Source organism: Pelodiscus sinensis, chromosome 10 (assembly GCF_052426305.1).
Source record: "Pelodiscus sinensis isolate ZL-2025 chromosome 10, ASM5242630v1, whole genome shotgun sequence".
NCBI classification, from domain to species: domain Eukaryota; kingdom Metazoa; phylum Chordata; order Testudines; family Trionychidae; genus Pelodiscus; species Pelodiscus sinensis.
The window spans coordinates 37594935-37614709 of record NC_143061.1 but is presented as its reverse complement, the minus strand read 5'-3'; the positions used below and the strand labels follow the sequence as shown (position 1 = coordinate 37614709).

At 46.1% G+C, this 19775-nt stretch overlaps 1 protein-coding gene across 5 annotated transcripts in view; it reads left to right on the top strand.

Annotated features, from left to right (window-relative positions):
* The window catches only part of RHBDD1 (rhomboid domain containing 1), a 76417-nt gene that overhangs the window by 1503 nt on the left and 55139 nt on the right, over nucleotides 1–19775 (top strand). For 4 of the 5 annotated variants that reach the window (XR_003088724.3, XM_014571942.4, XM_075937585.2 and 1 more), the window contains 4 exons: nucleotides 1208–1340; nucleotides 12247–12335; nucleotides 14626–14676; nucleotides 16855–16974. Coding sequence is in view for 4 of the 5 variants with exons in the window: in XM_014571942.4 (XP_014427428.4) it covers nucleotides 1208–1340; nucleotides 12247–12335; nucleotides 14626–14676; nucleotides 16855–16974 (393 nt within the window). In the remaining variant the exon portion in view is untranslated. Of the gene's footprint in view, nucleotides 1–1207; nucleotides 1341–12246; nucleotides 12336–12922; nucleotides 13014–14625; nucleotides 14677–16854; nucleotides 16975–19775 lie in introns of those variants that run through there. The other variant, XM_075937587.2, reaches the window with a different exon arrangement.

Here is a 19775-nt window from a genome sequence, read left to right as displayed (position 1 = left end):
TGCTTCTAACACAGTCCTTGCTGAGACCCTGCTGGGGGCAGAGGGCACATCCTGGCAGGAACCAGGAAGTTCTCCCAACATGCCGCAGTTTGTAGTCCACAACTTGTAGTTCCCAGGGCTGCTGCTGAAACACACCAGACCTTGGGCTACACAGATTTTACAGTTTCTGCACAAGGTCAACAGCAAATACTGTGGAAAAGGTTTAAGAATACTGTAATCTTAACATTCACACTCTTGGGGTCTTGTTTTTTCAGTACAGGGCAGAAAGAGAACTCCACTAGCTTTTACATCAGTGGTTCTTAGACTGTGGGTCAGGATCCTAGACTGGGCTGTGAGCCCATTTTAATGGGGTTGTCAGAACTGGCTAGCTAGGGCCCTGAGATAAAAGTTGAAGCCTAATTGCTGCTTCCTGGGATGGAAGCAATGTTTCCATTAAGTTTTTCCATCCATTTGTGGAATAAATGTGGTCATGTGCACCAATGCATGTGCAGATGTACACCCCAGTAAAAACACATGCTTCTGGCTCTGAGCACTGGGGGCGCTCTCTGCTAATCAGCTGGCCAGAATTTGAATTTTCCCCTGGGAGCCCACATAAGCACTTAGTTTACAGGGAACACTAGATGGAAGCCAAAGCTTGAGCCCACTTCCTGGGGCCAAAGCCTGAGGGCTTGAGCCTGGGCAATGGAGTTCTGGTTACAGGTACCCTGTCTGGATCTGAAACGCTCAGAGTCCAGCTTCGGTCTCTCCTGGCACTCGGGTAGGCTCAGGTTTTGGTTCCCTCTCCTGGGGTTGTTAAGTAATTTTTGTTCTCGCAAGAGAGTCACAGTAAAGTGAAGATGTAGTACTTAAAATTACTGGCTATGGAGGAAAAACACCACTCTTTTTATTAAATAAGCCAATACCTCAGTTTTCTCTAGAACCCTTCCTACTTATTTGTTGACCAAGGGTTCACTTGCTAGTATCTGCTGCTGCTCAGATTTTTTTTTTTACCAACTGTGGCCACTCAGCGTTCTATAGTATCTTTGGTTAATCAGACCCAGTCATTTATTTTGGCCAGTTTGATTTCTCAATGCACTAAGTATATGTGTTCCCAAGGGATACCTTAAAATGCACTGGATGTTACCAGCAATTTTTGTTTTGGAGTTTTTCGCATTATCTGAACTCAACTATTTCTTTCTTGGTGGTGTTTTTTTTGTTTTATTTTTAGGAGTATTATTTGCTTTGAAAGTTCTTAGCAATCATCACCACCCAGGAAGGATTAGCAACATCATGGGAATTCGTGTATCCAGCAAATATGCTTGTTGGCTGGAGCTTGTGGCCATTCATTTATGTACTGCAGGGTAAGTTCATTAAATCATTTTCAATTCACATTAGAGATGTTAAATATCAGTTAATTTAATAGTTGATTAACCTTATGAATTCTTATAGATTAGTCAACTATTCTATAGTCCCCAGGCAGCCCCTGTCTGCGGGGGAGGGGTCTGAGCTCCTGGACCTGGCACAAGCTGGAACTGAGCCAGGCTGTCTGCCTACCTGGCTGCTAATACACTTTAAATGCAGAGCTGCAGCGGGGGTAGGTTCAGGACCCAGTGCAAGCCGGGACTGATCTGGGCTGCTGGCCAGCCTGCTAAAAAATTTACTGGCAAAGGGTGGGTGGGAAATGCATGTAGTCTGTAGAATTAACCTATAAGATTTTGCTTATAGGTTAATTCTATAGACTAGAATTATACATCCCTAGTTCACATTAAAAATTAGATCTATTTAGGGGTGCTTATGTTGTGACATATGAGCAGTGATGTCTAGTACTCAAAATAAATAGTGGAGTTACTTGTAGCAATCTACATCTCTTTCCTCCACACTGTGTATGTTGATCATACTTGTCAAAGTTAAAAAATGGAATACCTTGCTCATGGGAGTCTCTGAGAAGTGTGTTGGTTGAAAAGAACAAAGATTAGTTGGGAAAAAGAGGGGGGCACACTCTTCCTTTTCCCACTCACTCACCTTGCTAGAATGAAAAATTGGGATATATCACACTAAGGGGCTTGGTAGGTAAAACAATATTTATGCCTCTGTTACTTTTTAACTGTTCTTCTTTAGTACCAATCCCCTCTCCTCCCTCATCTAGCTCATTTCATCTTAATACCAGTTAAACTACAGCCTCACTGCTCACGTTGTATCCTGTACTCATTCCTCCCAACCCATCCATCTCTTTGTTTAGAATCTTCCTCCTCTTCCTTTTGGGCAGATTTCTAGAAAATTGGTTATAGATCAGCAGTATTGGGTTAATGAGTATTGTACAATTCCTTAACCATAATGGAAAATGGTAAATCCACCAAGTTTTATTACTAGTCTGTGATCACCATCGCGTTTCAGGAGGCAATTAGAAACATGGCACACACCAAAACAATCCCTGATCAAATACAACAATAGCCTAGGAAAAGTTCCCTGAGCTGGAAAAGAGGAGACTGAGAATTTAAATCTCCACTCTTAGTAATATTGAAATTCCTGTGGCATTTACTTCCCCTACTATTGACTAGTGCCATGAACCCCCATCTAGGGGTACGTCTACACTTGCTCCCTAGTTCGAGCTAGGGATGCAAATGTAGGCAACCAAAATTGATAATGAAGCAGGGATTTAAATATTCCGTGCTTCATTAGCATGATCTCTCCGGCAAGTTACTCCGTTCAACAGCTGTTTAGAAAGTGACAAACCCAAATTTTATCATTGCACTATATTATATTTCATTGCGTCTAAATGATTGTACTATTTCAAACCACTGTATTACTTACATTGCTCTCTTAGCCTCTAAGATAGTATCCAGGTTCCTGATCACCTGTAATCTATTGCTGAATATTAAAATAGTTTTGTTACCCACTGTGTCAAATTCTTTTCTGGGGGCTGATCTCAAAAGGGTCTAATGTTTACTTCTGTAGCTCTGTAACAGGGTTGCACTGATCTCTCGTGAGCGCCGCCCTGACTGAGTGCATGTGCCTGCATTTTTGCTTTGTTTATTGAGGCTCTTTGGTGACTCAGCCCTCTGACCAAGTCTTTTACAGTCTGTGTGCCAAAATAAAACATACCCCTTCTGAGATACAAGTCCATCAAGGCCTCTCTTTGTGCCCTCTTCAATATCTCTGTTTGAAGAGTAGTGCCCCTTGGGGTTCCTTCCTAGAGGAATATTTTCTAGCCTATTTTTGCTGCTTCTGTCTAAAGGAATATTTCCAACATACCGATGTACATCACATTGACCTTGCACTAATCCCACAAGAGGAAGGCTTCTATGTGGACTCCTACAAACATGCACGGGCTGACATTGTCAGCAAACATCATATAACCTCAATCATGCAGAACGCAATGCTATGCACAGCCTCAAAACCAATTTTAACATCATAATCAGAGGCTGACAAAAGAGGCGCTGTTGTCATCATGAACAAATCAGATTATGAACAGGAGGTGACCAGGCAACTCACCAACACCAGATTCTACAAGCTTCTCTCCTGTGATCCAGGTGATTCTTTGGTAAAGAATTCCAAAAAAACCTAAAACAACTGTTCATGAATTCCCTCATGCTGCTCAGGGACAAATTTACACTAACTTCCCCCCTCCCCAATTCCAGATCAGGAGTTTTCTATCTGCTATCCAAGATACACAAACCTAGAAATCTTGAACGACCCATCATCTCAAGCATTGGCACACTTACAACAGGATTATCTAGCTATCTTGACTCTCCTCAGACCCTATGCTGCCAGCACTCCTAGCTATCTTCGAAACACCACTGACTTCCTGAGGAAACTATAAAACATCAGTAAACTTCCTGAAAACACCATCCTGGCCACTGTGAACATAGAAAATCTTCACACCAACATTCTATATCAAGATGTAGTGCCCATCTTTAAAAAAGGGAAGACAGACAATCCAGGGAACTACAGACCGGCCAGCCTTACCTCAGTCCCTGGAAAAATCATGGAGGGGATCCTCAAGGAATCCATTTTGAAGCACTTGGAAGAGGGGAAGTGATCAGGAATAGTCAACATGGATTCACGAAGGGCAAGTCATGCCTGATCCATCTGACTGTGTTCTATGATGACGTAATTGGCTCTGTGGATATTGGGAAGTCAGTGGATGTGATATATCTCTACTTTAGCAAAGCTTTTGATACAGTCTCCCACAATATTCTTGCCAGCAAGTTAAGGGAGTATGAATTGGATAAATGGACTGTAAGATGGATAGAAAGCTGGCTAGAATGTTGGGCCCAACGGGTTGTGATCAATGGCTCGATGTCAGGTTGGCAGTCGGTTTCTAGCAGAGTGCCCCAAGGATTGGTTCTAGGACCGGTTTTGTTCAACGTCTTTATTAATGACCTAGATGAGGGGATGGATTGCACCCTCAGCAAGTTTGCAGATGATACTAAGCTAGGGGGAGAGGTAGATATGCTGGAGGGCAGTGATATGGTCCAGAGTGACCTGGACAGATTGGAGGATTGGGCCAAAAGAAATCTGATGAGGTTCAGCAAGGACAAATGCAGAGTCCTGCACTTGGGATGGAAGAATCCCAAGCACTGTTACAGTCTGGGGACCGACACTACTACAGGCTAAGTAGTAGTTCTGCAGAAAAGGAGCTGGGGATTATAATGGATGAGAAGCTGGATATGAGTCAACAGTTCCCCTTGTAGCCAAGAAGGTTAAGGTCATATTAGGTTGCATTAGGGGGAGCATTGCCAGCAGATCTAGAGAAATGATTATTCTCCTTTATTCAGCTCTCGTGAAGCCACATCTGGAGTATTGTGTCCAGTTCTGGGCCCCCCACTATAGAAAGGATGTGGACGCGGAGGGCAACTAAAATGATTAGGTGGCTGGAGCACGAGACCTATGAGGAGGGACTGAGAGATTTGGGTTTGTTTAATCTGAAGAAGAGTGAGGAGGGATTTGATAGTAGCTTCAACGTCCTGAAGGGAGCGTCCAAAGAGGATGGAGAGAGGCTCTTTTCACAGTAGTGACAGATGGCAGAATAAGGAGCAATGGTCTCAAGTTACAGCAGGGGAGGTCTAGGTTGGATACAGGCAGTCCCCGAGTTACGCGGATCCGACTTTCCGCACTTACGAACGGGGCTTTTCTCGCTCCGGAACTCGCGAGCGGCGGGACCACCAAGACGCGCAGTGGTCCCGCCACCGCGTCCTCCGGGGCGAGAAAAGCTGCTCCGGGTGTCCCTGGTCTGCTGGGGGGGGGGTCCCCAGCAGACCAGGGATACCCCGAGCAAAGACGCAGAGGCGGCGGGGTCCCGCGCCTCCAAGGCTTTGCTCCGGAGCAGAGGCGCGGAACCCCGCCGCCTCCAAGGCTTTGCTCCGGGTGTCCCTGGTCTGCTCAGGGTGTCCCTGGTCTCCTGGGAAGGGTCCCCAGGAGACCAGGGACAGCCCGAGCAAAGCTGCAGAGGCGGCGGGGTCCCGCGCCTCCAAGGCTTTGCTCCGGAGCAAAGCCTTGGAGACGTGGGACCCCGCCGCCTCTGCGGCTTTGCTCGGGGTGTCCCTGGTCTGCTGGGGACACCTCCCAGCAGACCAGGGACACCCCGAGCAAAGCCTTGGATGCGCGGGACCCCGCCGTCTCCGCGGCTTTGCTCCGGGTGTCTCTGGTCTGCTGGGGGGGGCGGGGCGCAGCTAGTGCACCCCCCCCCCAGCAGACCAGGCTTTTGTTATGGATGCCTGGGGTAGAGCAGCTGGGGTGCTGCCGGGTTGGTTCTGGGGGGACCTACCCGGCAGCGCCCCAGCTGTTCTGTCCCAGGCTCCAAATTCAGCCGCAGTTGAAACTGATCAGTGGCTGATTCCAGGAAACTGGGGGCAGAGCAACTCTGCCTCGGGCTTCCTGTAGTCAGCCCCTGGTCAGTTTCAGCAGCAGCGGCTGAATCTGGAGCCAGGTCCGAGTTATGTACAAATTCAACTTAAGAACAAACCTATAGTCCCTATCTTGTACGTAACCCGGGGACTGCCTGTATTAGGAAAAACTATTTCAGTAGGATGGTGGTGAAGCACTGGAATGGGTTACTTAGGGAGGTGGTGGAATCTCCATCCCTAGAGGTTTTTGAGTCTCTGCTTGACAAAGCCCTGGCTGGGTTGATTTAGTTGGGATTGGACCTACTTTGGGCAGGGGCTGGACTTGATGACCTCGTGAGATCTCTTCCAGCTCTGTGATTCTAAGATGGATTACAGGCTATCCAGGAACACCATCCTCGAGGACACCACTGCACAGCTGGTTACAGAACTCTGCAACTTTGTGCTCACCCACAACTACTTGTGGTTAGGAGACAATTTGTATCTTCAAGTCAGCGGCACAGCCATGGGCACCTGCATGGCCGCACAATATGCCATCGTCTTTATGGCTGACCTTGAACAATGTATCTTCAGCTCTCTCCCGCTAGCACTCTTACTCTGCTTATGCTGCATTGATGACATCATCATCATATGGACCCAAGGAAAAGAGACCCTTGAAGAATTTCACAGGGTTTTCAACAACTTCCACCCCACCATCAACCTCAGCCTGCTTCAATTCACATGAGAGATCCACTTCCTTGACACTACAGTACAATTAAGTGATGGACAAATTTCCACAACCCTATATTGGAAACCTACCGACTGTTACACTTACCTTCATGCCTGCAGCTTCTGTTCCAGACACATTTCTCAATCTATTGTATATAGCCAACCCCTAAGATAGAACCGGATTTGCTCTAATCCCTCAGACAGAGATAAACACCTACAAGATCTATATAGAGCATTCATAAAACTGAAATAGCCACCCAGAGAAGTGAAAAAACAGATTGACAAAGCCAAGAGAGTACCCAGACATGAACTACTTCAAGACAGGCCAAGAAGAGCAAACAACAGAATGTCATCACCACTTGTCATCACCACAACTTAACATTTGTTAACAATCTACAACCTATTCTGGAAAATGACCCCTCTCTCTCTCTCACAGGCCTTGGGAGAGGCCAATCTTCGCCTACAGACAACCCCCTAACCTCAAACAAACTCTTTCCAGTAACCACGGAACACACCTCCATAATAATAATCTAGGAACCCCCACTGCAATCAGCCCCGGTGCCAACTCTGCCCACACATCTACACAAGCAATTTAATTACTGGACACAACAATATCAGCCGCTACATCAGAGGCTCATTTAACTGCACATCCACTAATGTGATCTATGCCAACAAATGCCAGCAATGCCCCACTGCAATGTATATTGGCCAAACTGGACAGTCTCTATGGGAAAGAATTAATGGATACAAATTATATATCTGAAAAGGCAACACACAGAAACCTGTTGGAGAATGCTTTAACCTGCCTGGACATTCATTAATGGATCTCCAAGTCATTGTGTTGTTTCAGGTCAATTCCACAAGCCTTTCTGGTGCCAGTCCTTTGGCTGGATCCAGTCGCTTCCTCTGGGACTTCAATATCCAGGCCACTTCTCACAGTGGCTAATAGAAAGTTGGTGAGGGGACTCTGTCCTGTTCTCTACGCTGGGCCCCAGTCTAGGGACACTGTAGATAGCAGCTGTCTGTTAGGTCTGTTCCACTGCTGCTCTAATTCCCTGTGCCCTTACTTCAGGGCTCTATTTTGTTTCCACGAGCTCTTCACACCAAACTGCTGCACTTCCACTTCTCCAATTCCAGTCACTCAGGCTTCACTCCTTGAGCTCCTCTGTTCTGCAGCTCCTTTTGTATGGCTTTCCTGGACCCTGATTGGCTGCATCCCCTGCAGCCATTCTAGCCTGGTTGGAGACCTCTCTACTGCTTTATTTTCTGGGATGGGTTATGGCAGAATCAAAAAGCTTCCAACAGGGGCCTCAGGGCATAGTCCACCCCATCACAAGCTCAAATGGTAAAGGTCTAACCTAGCAATCTGAAAGTCAGGGGTTTCAAATCTTGCTACTGATTTGTAAGGGAGAATGGTGTGGTTGCAAGTGATTCACACCATGAGAAGACCCCGTTAAAGCAGTTTATTTAAAAATACAGTACATAAATCATAGTGTCAGTCATCACAAATACCAACTTCATCAAACTTGTATTCTAATGTGAAACTTTGGCAATGATTTCAAAAGTTTTAAGGCAGAATAATTTCCTAAATTCACAATGATTTGAATATCCCATGCTTCATTAGCATGATCTCGCCGGCATGTTACTCCACTCAACAGCTGTTCTGAAAGTGAAAGCACGTGCCAGGACATGTTAGTTTGAACCAAACATTCACTCCTCATCTGAGGAAGTGGGCTGTGCCCACGAAAGCTCATGATAACATCTACATGTTTTCTTAGTCTGAGAAGTGCTACCAGACCATTTTTTTTTTTTAGCAAGTGTACAGTTAGCCTGAGTTTCAAAGCTAAAATCTCAAAACAAAACCAGCCAGAATGGCCAATACAGGTGTGGGGTTTTTTTTAGTGTGACAACATACACAATTGAGAATTCCAAGTTTTTTACAGGCTATAAATCATTCCAAGATTGCTCAAAACTGGGCTTAATTTTGAGAATAATTTGTCAAACCTGATTTGAGTTTTGAGTCATCCATGAAACCAGAGGAGTTTTGTGTAATGACAAGGTATCATTGTCAACCTTTTGTACAGCTGTAATAGTCAAAAGATTTATGTCATGAGCTTTTGGTGTTTTTTCTCTATTATTGTGTTGTCTGATTAAAAACTTGGGACTTTTGCTTACTAGTTGAGTTTAGGAAGTCACATTGTTAATATCATTTGTGTTTAAATACTGTTTTATTGATGAGCTGTCTTGCAGCTTTGCCATGTTAATAGTAGTTATGGTTATTAACTTACAATTTTTTAGTCTCCGTCTTTGGTTCACAGCTTCTTCTTTTGAGAGCTGCTAAATCAATGAGCCAACTTATTCTTGCATGACAAACATTTCTATTACTTTCAATATAGTTTTCCCACCTCTCTCTCCCCTGCAGTGCTATTAATATGTGTCTTTGCAGTAATATCCTGCCAATGAAAGCTGTAACAGCAGTATAAATTCACATAGGCGGTACATGGATAGACTGTATCCTTTTCTTTTCTTGAATTGGTTGTGGGCACATTTAAAGAAGTGACCAGTTGTAAATGATCCTACAACTGGAAATTTCCAGAGTGTGATTGAGATACGCAGGTTAACTGTAGCAACAGGTGAAGTAACACAGTTTATTTGTAAATAGCTAATCTTTTGTTTGACAGTACATTAGGGAGAAAATAGTTGTCTGCTGCTGTTTACTCACCACCTTCTGTAAAGATTATTCCAAGAAGGAGTTCTTCCCCCTTTCAATTGTATAGAAGTTACATTATCACTATTCTTGCATATCCTGTAGTAGGGATGTTAGTGTATAGTCATTTAAATGATTAACCCATAAGCCTAGGCTTATGGGTTAATTTGAACGTCTACATCAGGGGTGTCCAAACTTTTTTCAAAGAGGGCCAGATTTGAAGAAGTGAACATGCGTGAGGGCCGTCCCTGCACTCTCAGCCCCGAGGCGGAGGGCCCGCAGGGTCGGAGGCGGGCGGAGAGCGCAGGGCATGCCGGCCTCATGGCGGCCCGGGGGCAGGGCGAACCCGCAGGGGAGCGGGGCTGCGGACGTGCCCTACAGGGCAGGCTCTAGGACCGCGGAGGCTATGGGCGGCGGCGGCGCGGCCGGAAGCGGCGCGCTGGACGCGCCAGTTCAAAAGAGCGCTGGGGAGTCAGGAGAGGGGGAGGAAGCGGGGGCCGTATTAAATCGGAACACGGGCCGCAATTGGCCCGCAGGCCGGACTTTGGACATGCCTGGTCTACATGAACCTCCTCCTTGCTGTCTCTGTATCAGCCAGTGCTTGTGGGGAGCCAGCTATCACAGGAAGCAGTGCGCGGGGGTGGGGAGGGGACAGGCCGGAGCCAATATGTGTGGGATCCTGGAGCAGCCTCTGTGGGGAGCTCAGGCCCCCTGTGGGCAGGAGTTGCTGCTGTGGAGAAGCCTTTGTCCACAACAGACCTGGATTCTAAGGATGTTAAGGATTAGTCGACTATCTGATAAGCAAATGCTTATCGGATAGTCTAGTAGTCGCTTCTCCCGCCCTTGCTGCCTCTATCAGATGAAGGAAAGGCTGGGGGGAGGAGGGACAGGGTGTATATCAAAGCAGCAGTGCTGCTTGGAGCCCAGGATACAGGCTCCGTACGGTGCTGTTGCTTTGAAATGCTGTGGCAGCATTTCAAAGGGGCAGCATTGCATAGCTGATCCCAGGCTCTGTGTGGCGCTGCCCCTTTGAAAATGCCTGCGTGGCATTTCAAAGGGCACAGAGCCCAGGGTTAGCTGGAGAGTCCCAGCTGACCCCAGGTTCCAAGGAAATGGCTTCTCTAAATGGCCATTGGTTTCTCTAAAGTCCTTCCACTGAAGCACTGGAATGGGTTACCTTGGAGGTGGTGGAATCTCCATCCCTAGAGGTTTTTAAGTCCTGGCTTGACAGAGCCCTGGCTGGGATGATTTAGTTACGGTTGATCCTGCTTTGGGCAGGGGACTGGACTCGATGACCTTCTGAGGTCTCTTCTAGCCCTAGGAGTCTATGATTCTCCCGGGAGTGGCCCAGAGCAGCAGGGACTGCACTCCCTACCTGCTGGCTTGTCCCAGGGCACCAGCAGGGTCTATCTCTCTCTCTCCCTCCCTCCTGACCTGGCCCAGGGCATTGGGGCCTGCTCTTCTTCCTCTTGTGGCCGCTCCTGGGGGAGCAGCGAGGGCTGTCTCCTGAACAGGGAGTCCCCACTTACTTGTATGGTGACAAGCAAAATGGTGGAGCCCCAGCCCTGCTGGCTACTCCCTTGGTAGTATGGCTGTACCCAGTGGACACTCTGCAGGATAGTTCTCCCCTGTGGGCTCACTGCATCCAGTGTCTGCTCTTATATCACATACCTCAGAACAGCAGCCCCTCCCTTTGCATGTTATGGAAAACTCTGCTTTTCCGGGGGCTTCCATTTCTCCTAGCACAATCAAACCCCGACCTGGCTTTAAGTTTGGAGAAGTTGAAGCTCCCTGCCCAATTTAGTGGCCCTAGTTCTTATCGTTTAGGAGGTGTTCTTGAACAAAGGGACTCTCAGACAGATAGACGCTGTCAAAATTGTGTGTGTATGTGTGTATATATCTTTGCTATATGTTAAAGAAAACTTTTCCTGTCCTGCGGGAGCTGCGAGCCATGCAGTCTCTCCCCTCCCCAGTGCTCAGAGGTTGGAAGGATGAGGGCTGGCCCTGGCTGCATGTGGCTTTGGCCAGAGGAGAGAGGGCAGGGCCTGGCCATGTGCTGCAGCTGGGGGTGGAGGGGTGGGGGTGTTACTGTTAGAGGGGGAGGGAGAAGGGTCCTGGCCTGGGGGGGAGGGGAGGAGGGAGAAAGGAGGCTCGGGCAGGTTGGTGGGAGGAGGGGGGAGGAAGGAAGGAGAAAGGTGGACTAAGTTGGTGTGCTGGTGACAGGGAAAAGAAGGGGGGGAGGAGGCGGAAGGGGAACAGGTGGTTCAGCCGCAACCAAGCTCTCCCTGGTGGCTGGGGCGAGAGCCAAGGTTGGCAAGTGCAGTCAGCGGGGGTCACAGCCCCCTAGTATAGATATAGATACAGATAGATATAAAGCTGCTGTTTAGAAACAAACCGAGAAATCTGTTTACTTACAAAAGCTATTGTAGTGCCACTCACTGCATATCTATATATAATATTTAAAAATATGCAGTAGGTCTGAATTATTTTATATACATAGTGTAGTAATTTCTCTTAAAATGACCTGATTTACCATGGCTTTACTCTAGTTATATTCTTTTATAGCTTTGCTGATTTCAGTAGCTTTTCGTTAATGTAAAAACTGGAGCAGTGTAGTGCTGAATCAAAATTTCAAGAGCTAAAAGAGAACTAATTTTAGATTCTTTTTATAAAATAGAAATGAACTAAAGCTGAATGAAATCTATACAAGTTGTCCAACTGTTCTTATTTTCTTTCCGGTATATCAGTTTTTGTAATACATCAACCAGTTTTAGTTCCTCATTTGGTCAGAGGTATTCCTTTGAAACCTCTTGTGGTTGTTACTCATTTCAGCAGCCAAAAAAGGTGGAAAATGTTCTTTGAGGCATAGTCAGTTTAGCACAGAATAAAATACATCATGTGGAATAAAGACAGTGAGCTGTGACCAATTGACAAACATTGGAATAATGGGAATGCAGGGTATAACTAATCAAGCATACAGACTCTCAAAAATGATTTTGTTCCTCCTAGGACTTCTTTTGCTGGGCATCTAGCAGGTATTCTTGTTGGACTGATGTACACGCTGGGGCCTCTGAAGATGCTCATGAAAGCAACTGCAGGTAAATAGTGAACACTTTTTGCCCAACAAGAAGTTAATAGTCTTGCTTAATATTTAAGTTTAAATTTAATATTTGGTTTATTAGAAACTAGTTGGAGTTACCCAGTGTTGCTCGGGAAACTGGAGGAACAAAATGTAGAAAAATAGTAGTCCATTATCTTTTTTTGAATACTAGAAAAGTTGCTCTGATTTCTATAGGGATTAAAATATAGGTCTGTGTCATCCCCGGGCGGGGGGAGGCAGGCAGGGCAGGTGCCCGAGCTGTTGTGTGCGTGGGGGTCAGGGCACTGTGTGTGTGTGGGGGGGAAGAAGGTCACTTATGTAACCTCGCAGGTGGGAGGGGGTGGCGCTTGGGGGCTGCCGGTGGTGGGCATGGGACCTAGGGTTGGCGGGGCGGCCCTTGCAGTGCCACGCAGAGGGTTACTTTTTGATTTTTACAGCTTGAGCTCAGGCCCGATCTGGTCGAAAAGTACCTTAAAACCTTCTCCTGGATGAAAGATTATCCCATGCAAAGTTTGGTTGTGGTAGCTCTAATAGTGTCCAAGTTATTAGCGCACAAACTTACAAACATTTTCCTTTATATATTAGATAAGCCAGTCTGAAGTGCTTTTTCTTTAAATGGAGCCAAGACCAGGATCAACTATTTTTCAAATGTTTCAGACAATATGTAAAAAAAGAGGTATAAACTGTTAAATGCCATTTAAAGCCTTTTTAAAGTGAAAGTTAGTAAACCCAGAGAAATAGTGTTTTGTTATGAGTAAGATGCACTTTTCTATGGACGAAGTGTGGGGTTTGGGACAGTGGTTGGGTGCACAAGGGAACTTGTGGTACAGGACTGGGGTACAGGAGAGAAAGAAAGAGTGGGTTCTCAGAGGGAGTTTGGGTGAAGGAGGGGGTTGTGATCTGGGGTAGGGGATTGGGGTGCAAGGTCCCGGAGGGGCTATGGGTTTAGGAGAGAATTCTGGCCTGGAAGAGTGTTTGTAGGATGGGGTGCAGAGTCTGGGAGGGAGTTGTGACCTGTGGGAGGGCAGTGGGTTTGGATGGTGACCTGAGGCAGGATGGGGTGGTGACCTGGAGCAGGGAGTTGGAGTGTGCAAGTGAGTGGGGTGCCAAAGGCAGGCTGTGTCTGGGAGACGCTTACCTACACAGCTCCCGGCCAGCAACCCAGCAGGGTCCTCGGGCAGATCCCCTGTCTGCCAGCAGCCCAAGACCACTCAAAGTGTCTGGCTGCTCTGTGTGGTTCTGCACACTGTGTTGGTGGGGAGGCTTTGCGTGGTGCCCCCATCTCCACATAATCTCTTAGCTACCATTGATTTCCTCCCTTCCCTAGGATGTGGCGTAGAGAGCCAAGCAGATTAAAAGGCTTGGTGAGCTGGATTTGACCTGTGGGCCAGATTGCTCGCCCCTGCTATAGCTTATATATGAGACTACATTATCAGTTCAGAAATCCGCGTGCTTTCTATTTTTCACTGAAGTTGTTATATTAAAGTATTTTTTTTAGTTCTATTTTTAAGTACTAAAATAAATCCTCAACAAGTCCAGTAGGTCACTAACCTGAAGATTTATCCTACTTGCTTCCAGTCTTGAAGTGTATGCAGGGTTTGGTGATGAAGCCTCCGTAAGTTCTAGATATATAGAAGTTTTAAGTGGCAAAACTAAGTGAGAGAAATTTCACAACCCACTTGGTTGATATTAGAGAGTTCTCATTTTTTAAGGATGAATCACCCATATTTACCAATGCTGCCTGTTGGTAGGATCAATGTACAATGGGTGAGGCAGGATTTGAAGAGAGCTCTTTTTGCTGCATGAAGGGTATCTCTTGTGTACAGTTGTACAATCAGGATTTGGGGGCAGGACCAAGAGATTGTTTCCTGGATCCAGAAGTCTCTTCCTCCTCATACATAGCAGGGCAGAAACAGAACAGTGGCGACTCTAGCTGTAAGTTTTCTGTAGAATGGCCTGAAATGGAATAGTTCCTTTCTCAGTACATACGTTTCCCAACCCCTAATTCTGCAGAATGTTTACTGGAGTGTTTATGGGTATTCTCTCTTATGCATAGCTCTGCCCTTTTATTATATCAGACATCACTTTGAGACTCTGAGAAAAATATTAAGATATTAAATGCTTTGATTATTGCTGGACAAAATTTCATAGAAAACCCACTGTTCCAGAGCTGCATCATAGAAGGCCAAGACTCTGTGGGTAGTAATACTGAAAACTCAATTTTTAATTTTTGAAGAAGGATTATAAAATGATTTATGAATATTAAGTGTAACATTTCTTCTTGGTAGGTGGCTTTTCCTATTTTAATGGTTCTGCAAGACAGAGAGACTACTACTCAGGTGAGCACTTTCAATCAATTGTCTTAAAGACTTTGTTCACGTCTTTCTTTTTTTTCTTTAAAATAAATATACCATTTTATGAATTATAAAATATTTGGAATTTGCTTAAGTGAGGAAAAAAAGAAAATATCTTGGCCTCAATATTTGTACTCCAGATCAAGCAGCTAACTGGGGAAACATTTTTTAGCAGCTGAGATAGTTTTGAGGTGATTGTTTTCTAGAACATTTCTTCTGTATATTTATTTAAGGGCCCAAAGAATGTTTCTCAAGGGAACTAGTGGGGATGTCATTTACTACAGTACTGATAACTGGAATCTCAGGAAGTCTTTATACAGGTTGAACTTCCTTGGTCTGGCACCATCGGGACTTGATCCGTCTGGCTTTAGTGTCCAACATTGTTTTTAAATTATCGGTTCCATTGTCAGGGATAAATTATCTAATTTTTAGATTACCCATCTAGCTACATACCCAGATTTCCCTGAGGATTGTCCATTTGTTTAGGAAAACATCTTTGTTGAGGGTCATGTGTTGCAGAGATAATGTGTGGGGATTCTGGGACATGCATTTGCTGCAGAATTGGAAGAGCCTTTAGGAGGAGGAAGAAAGTAGTAATGAAGCTGGTTAGTGTTCAAAGATAGGAAAGGTATGAATGAAGAAAAAGGACAGGGACATTTTGCTGAAGGCAGTTTTCATGGAGGTTGCCCTCAGAACAGTCTTAGAGTTGAGCCCCTTTGAATCAGTGCCAAGCACTTTTAACTTCCATGTGGAGCATTTCTCTGGTACCATTTATCATCTCTGATGCCAAGGAGAAACATAGGAAACAGCACACTCAAAGAGGATGCTCTTTAGTGCAGAAGAGAGACAAATGGGGAAACAGCATAGTATGACCTGTGCCAGGCCATTCTTTTCTCTTCCAAGCCAGAAATGGCACCATTGACTCCATCTGTTGTGCTTCAAGATGTTTTGCTTATGTCCATTCCATGACACACTCTCTTGACCTCTGTGTTGCAAGAAGAAAGTAAGAGTGTGCGGGGCCAGTGGTACCCCTTATATTGGCACATATGCATACCACTCCAGAGTGCTCTAGAGCTGTCTAAATGGATAACACTGAAAGTAAAAATGTCTGGCGATAGTGCATACAGTGCACACTCTTCTAGGATAGAATGAACATGAGCAGCACATCTGGAAGAACAGCTGTGAAAAGTTAGTAGCAGTTTTTGTTTTGTATCTTCATACTCGCTGTAACTCAAATATTTTTCATATCGGGAAGCATCAAGGTGAATCGCTGGCTTGAGGCTTTCTGGGATCCACCAGAATTATAACTGTTTGAGAGAGAAATACTCCCTTGTCTGTCCCTGATGCTCTTCTTCTGCTTCCATGTGAATAGTTGGGCAATAAACTATGATTCTGGCTGCTATTAGATGAGGGTTGATGGTAAGAATAGACCATAAATGGTGGTTGGGATGGTAAAGAAAATCTAACAGTGGGGGATTTCCATGGATGTGGCAGTGGGTTTCCTGCTAATTTTCACTCATGCTGTACAAGTACCACATTACTATAAGTAAGTTTGTACAACAGCAGCTAGATATTAAGTTTTGGATTGTCCTGCAAATTGCAGGGCTTTCTGGCAGGTGTACCTTGAGCCAGGAACTTTTTAGGTCTTAATGCTGATGATTGCAGACAGTGTTGGTTGGGAACTGTGGAGAGGAGTGAAATGAAGCATGGGTCAAAACATGCACGGCTGGTAACTCGGTTTAGTTCTGTTTTTTAACTCTGTCATGTTACTATGGTCTCCAATTCTTAGCATTTTAATTTAAAGAGGAGCTCATTAAAACTCTATTTCGTTTTAGAGAACAGGTTTTTTATTGAAATGGAATATTTTATTACACAAAATAATTAAAAAGTTAACGTGTTTTTCTTTAAAATATTAATTATCTGAGGCCTTGCTTGCCACCATAGTCTATCATTTATAATATACAAAGCTGGCAAAAATAACCTCCTCCATTGCATATATGCTTATAGCTGATACTTTGTTAATCATGTGGTTTTTTCCTTTTAGAACTTAATTTTTAATTCAAAGGGAAAACCTACTTAAAGTGATGATAGACAGTAAAATCAAATATATTATTCAATGCCAGCATTTTATTTATTTATGCTTTTCTTGTTGTCAAACCATAGGGTTTTCTAGACACTCAAGTTACCCATACAACACACGAGGGGATTATGATATGTACACTGGTGGTCTTACTGAAGATGAACAGTTTGAAATGGCACTGAGGAACAGTCTTCATGACAGAGGTAGGAATTTTATAGTATTGGATATTAAGCTATCGTTTATCTTGACAGAGTGTGAAGTATTCAGAGTTCTGACTTTTCAAAGTATAGGAAGTAAACAGTCCTTTTACAAGCAAAATCAAGAAACATTGCCTACATGAATTTTCACAGTGTAGATGCGATGCTGTACTGGATAAAATCCACTATTCTGTAAATATGACCTATATTCATTGTTTATAAATGTATGACCTTATACTTGACCTATTAAAAATACGATTGTCTGATGCACAGTTGATCAAGCGATTCAAATCACTCTGTATAAGGGACCTGTGCTCTTCTTTGTTTACTACTCCCCCAGTTTTTGTGTGACCTACAGACTTTTGTGAGTAATGATTTTGTTTACGCTCAGATCATGGATAAAAATGTTAAAAAACCATAGGGCTGAGATCTGATCCTTGCAGGACCTCATAAAAAACACAGACACTCAATTCCACATTACAATTACATTTTGAGAGCTATTAATTAACCAAACTTTAATCCCTTTTAGTGTGTGGCATGCTGATTTTTTTTATGGTTCTGGTTTCTTAAAATGTGAAGCAGTACCAACTTGAATGCCTTACAGAAATCTAAATAGCAACACTATTACCTTTATCAGCCTAATTTATCCTCCTCAAATTGTTTTTTAATTGAGTCCCATATTAGCCATTCCGTTGTTTTCTTCTAGAGTTCATGTCAGACTGACAAGCCTAGAATTAGCTGTGTTGTCCTTTTTACCCCTGTAAATACAGGCAAAGCACTACAAGTTGAAATTCCCAAATCTGGGCTTCTCTTGTCTGGCAGCATCCTTGGTCTGGCATCATCCATGCAGGCACGCGCGGGTACAAGCTGTTGGGGTGGGACCAGGAGCCTTTCCAAATTAGGGGGTTGAGACGGAGCACCGGGGGCAACAAAGTCACTGGGAGGAACAGAGAGCCCTCGGGTCTCTGGAGGGGAGAGAGGAGCGAGCTTTCTGTCACTGAGGGGAGAGCAGCAGCATGGCTGCCAGAGGGGAATGAGGAGCCCCCTGGGTTCTGGGGAAGAAAGGGGATGCTGGGGAAGAAAGCACAGAACCATTGGGTGGAGTGTGGAGCTCCCCAGGCGGCAGTGGGGCGTGTGCTTGATGGAGCCCGCGGGGCAGAAGCAAAGATAGTTGGCGCAGCACGAAGCCCCAGTAAGCAGCAGGGTGCTATGGGGAGCACGGAGACTCTGGGCAGTAGTTGAGCCCCGGACAGCAGCAGAGCCATGGGGAGAAAGAGAAGCCACCAGCAGGAGCACAGAGCCCTGGGCAGCAGCAAAACTGCTACAGGGAGAGCACAGCAGTGCAGGGAGCCCTCTGCAGCCCTGCTTGTACAGAGCTGCTTCCCTATCCCTATGGCAATGTTTCCCAATTTTATTTGGCTGAGGAACCCTTTTCAGCTTTTCAGAATCTCAAGGAACCCCTAGGTTTGTCAAGCAAAAAAAAGGGGCGGGAGAGGGGCAGGTGGAGAAAGGGACCCACCAATTCATGAAAATCACATTCTTTCCCCAAGTCCCCCCCCACCTCCCTTCCGTGAGGCGTCATCTGCTCTGTTCCCCTGCTCTCCATCACTTGCTATCCCCAGCCCTTATGCCTGTCTCAACCTAGTGAGAGTGAGGTGTGGGGTGGGAATGAGGGATTTGGGTGTGGGAAGGGATGAGAAGTACAATCTCTGGGAGGGAATTTGGATGCAGGAGAAGGGACTGTTGGCTCGGGGAGGGGGTTCTAGGCTGGAGAGTGTTGGGTTCAGGTGGAAGGTTGGGGTGCTGAGCAAGCCAGGGCTTGTGGATGTGAGGGTCAGGAGTTTGGGCTGGATATGTGAGGGACTCAGGGCAAGGAGGCTGTGAGTATGATGGGCTCAGGACACAGATTTGTGATGTGTGGATGGTGCAGGAGTGTTGTGGCAGAAGACTGAGGATGTGGGATGCAGAAGTTTGGGGATGTAAGAGGCTCAGGACAGGGGGTTCTAGTGTATGATAGGCCCCCATTCCCCTCATGCCCCTGTGTCCTCTCACATGACTTGCTCCATCCAGGCCTTCCTCATGACCACCCCTTCTTTCAAGCCTTCTCCCAGCACCTCCCCCTCCTCCCTCTAGCCCCAATACTCTTACCCTCTCCCCTCCCAGCATCACCCTGTCCTCCTCCCATTGACACCTCCCCTCCTGCCTTTTTCCTCATTGTCTGCACTTGGTCCCCTGCCATTTGTCTCTCCTGCACCCCTGTGCCTTTGGTGCCTTCCCCTTCCCCTCCGCTTCCGCACAAGCGCCTTCCACTCCCAGCCCTTCCCCTTTCCCTCTGTACAAGCCTCTTCCCTCCCTCTTCCTCTCCCGTATCTTCTGCCTTCCACTTTGTGGGGCCGGAGTCTGTGCTCTGTCCCCGGACTCTGAACCCGCAACTCAGCCATGCGGCACACACAGCACCCAGCAGGTTTAAAATCCCGGGCCATGACATTACGTCACGTCCAGGCGTCTCCCCACCCCCTGGTTTGAGCACGCTGTGCAGGGCAGCAGCAGCCAGCAAGGGGGAGCTCAGAGAAGGTTGCACCTGGCCAGGATGGGGACGGGGGAGAGATGCTCTAGGGCTGAGGTGGGAGGACGCATGGGGGGGTGGGACCGGGACCCGCTCCAGCTCCAAATATTGCTGGAGCATGGGCACCACAAGCACACACAACTCGCTGCCCATGCCTCTGCTGGCTCTCTCTCTCTCTCTCTTTTTCAGAGGGGGAGGGGGCGGGGGAGTGCTGGCTCCTCGTGGAACCCCTAGTTTTGCT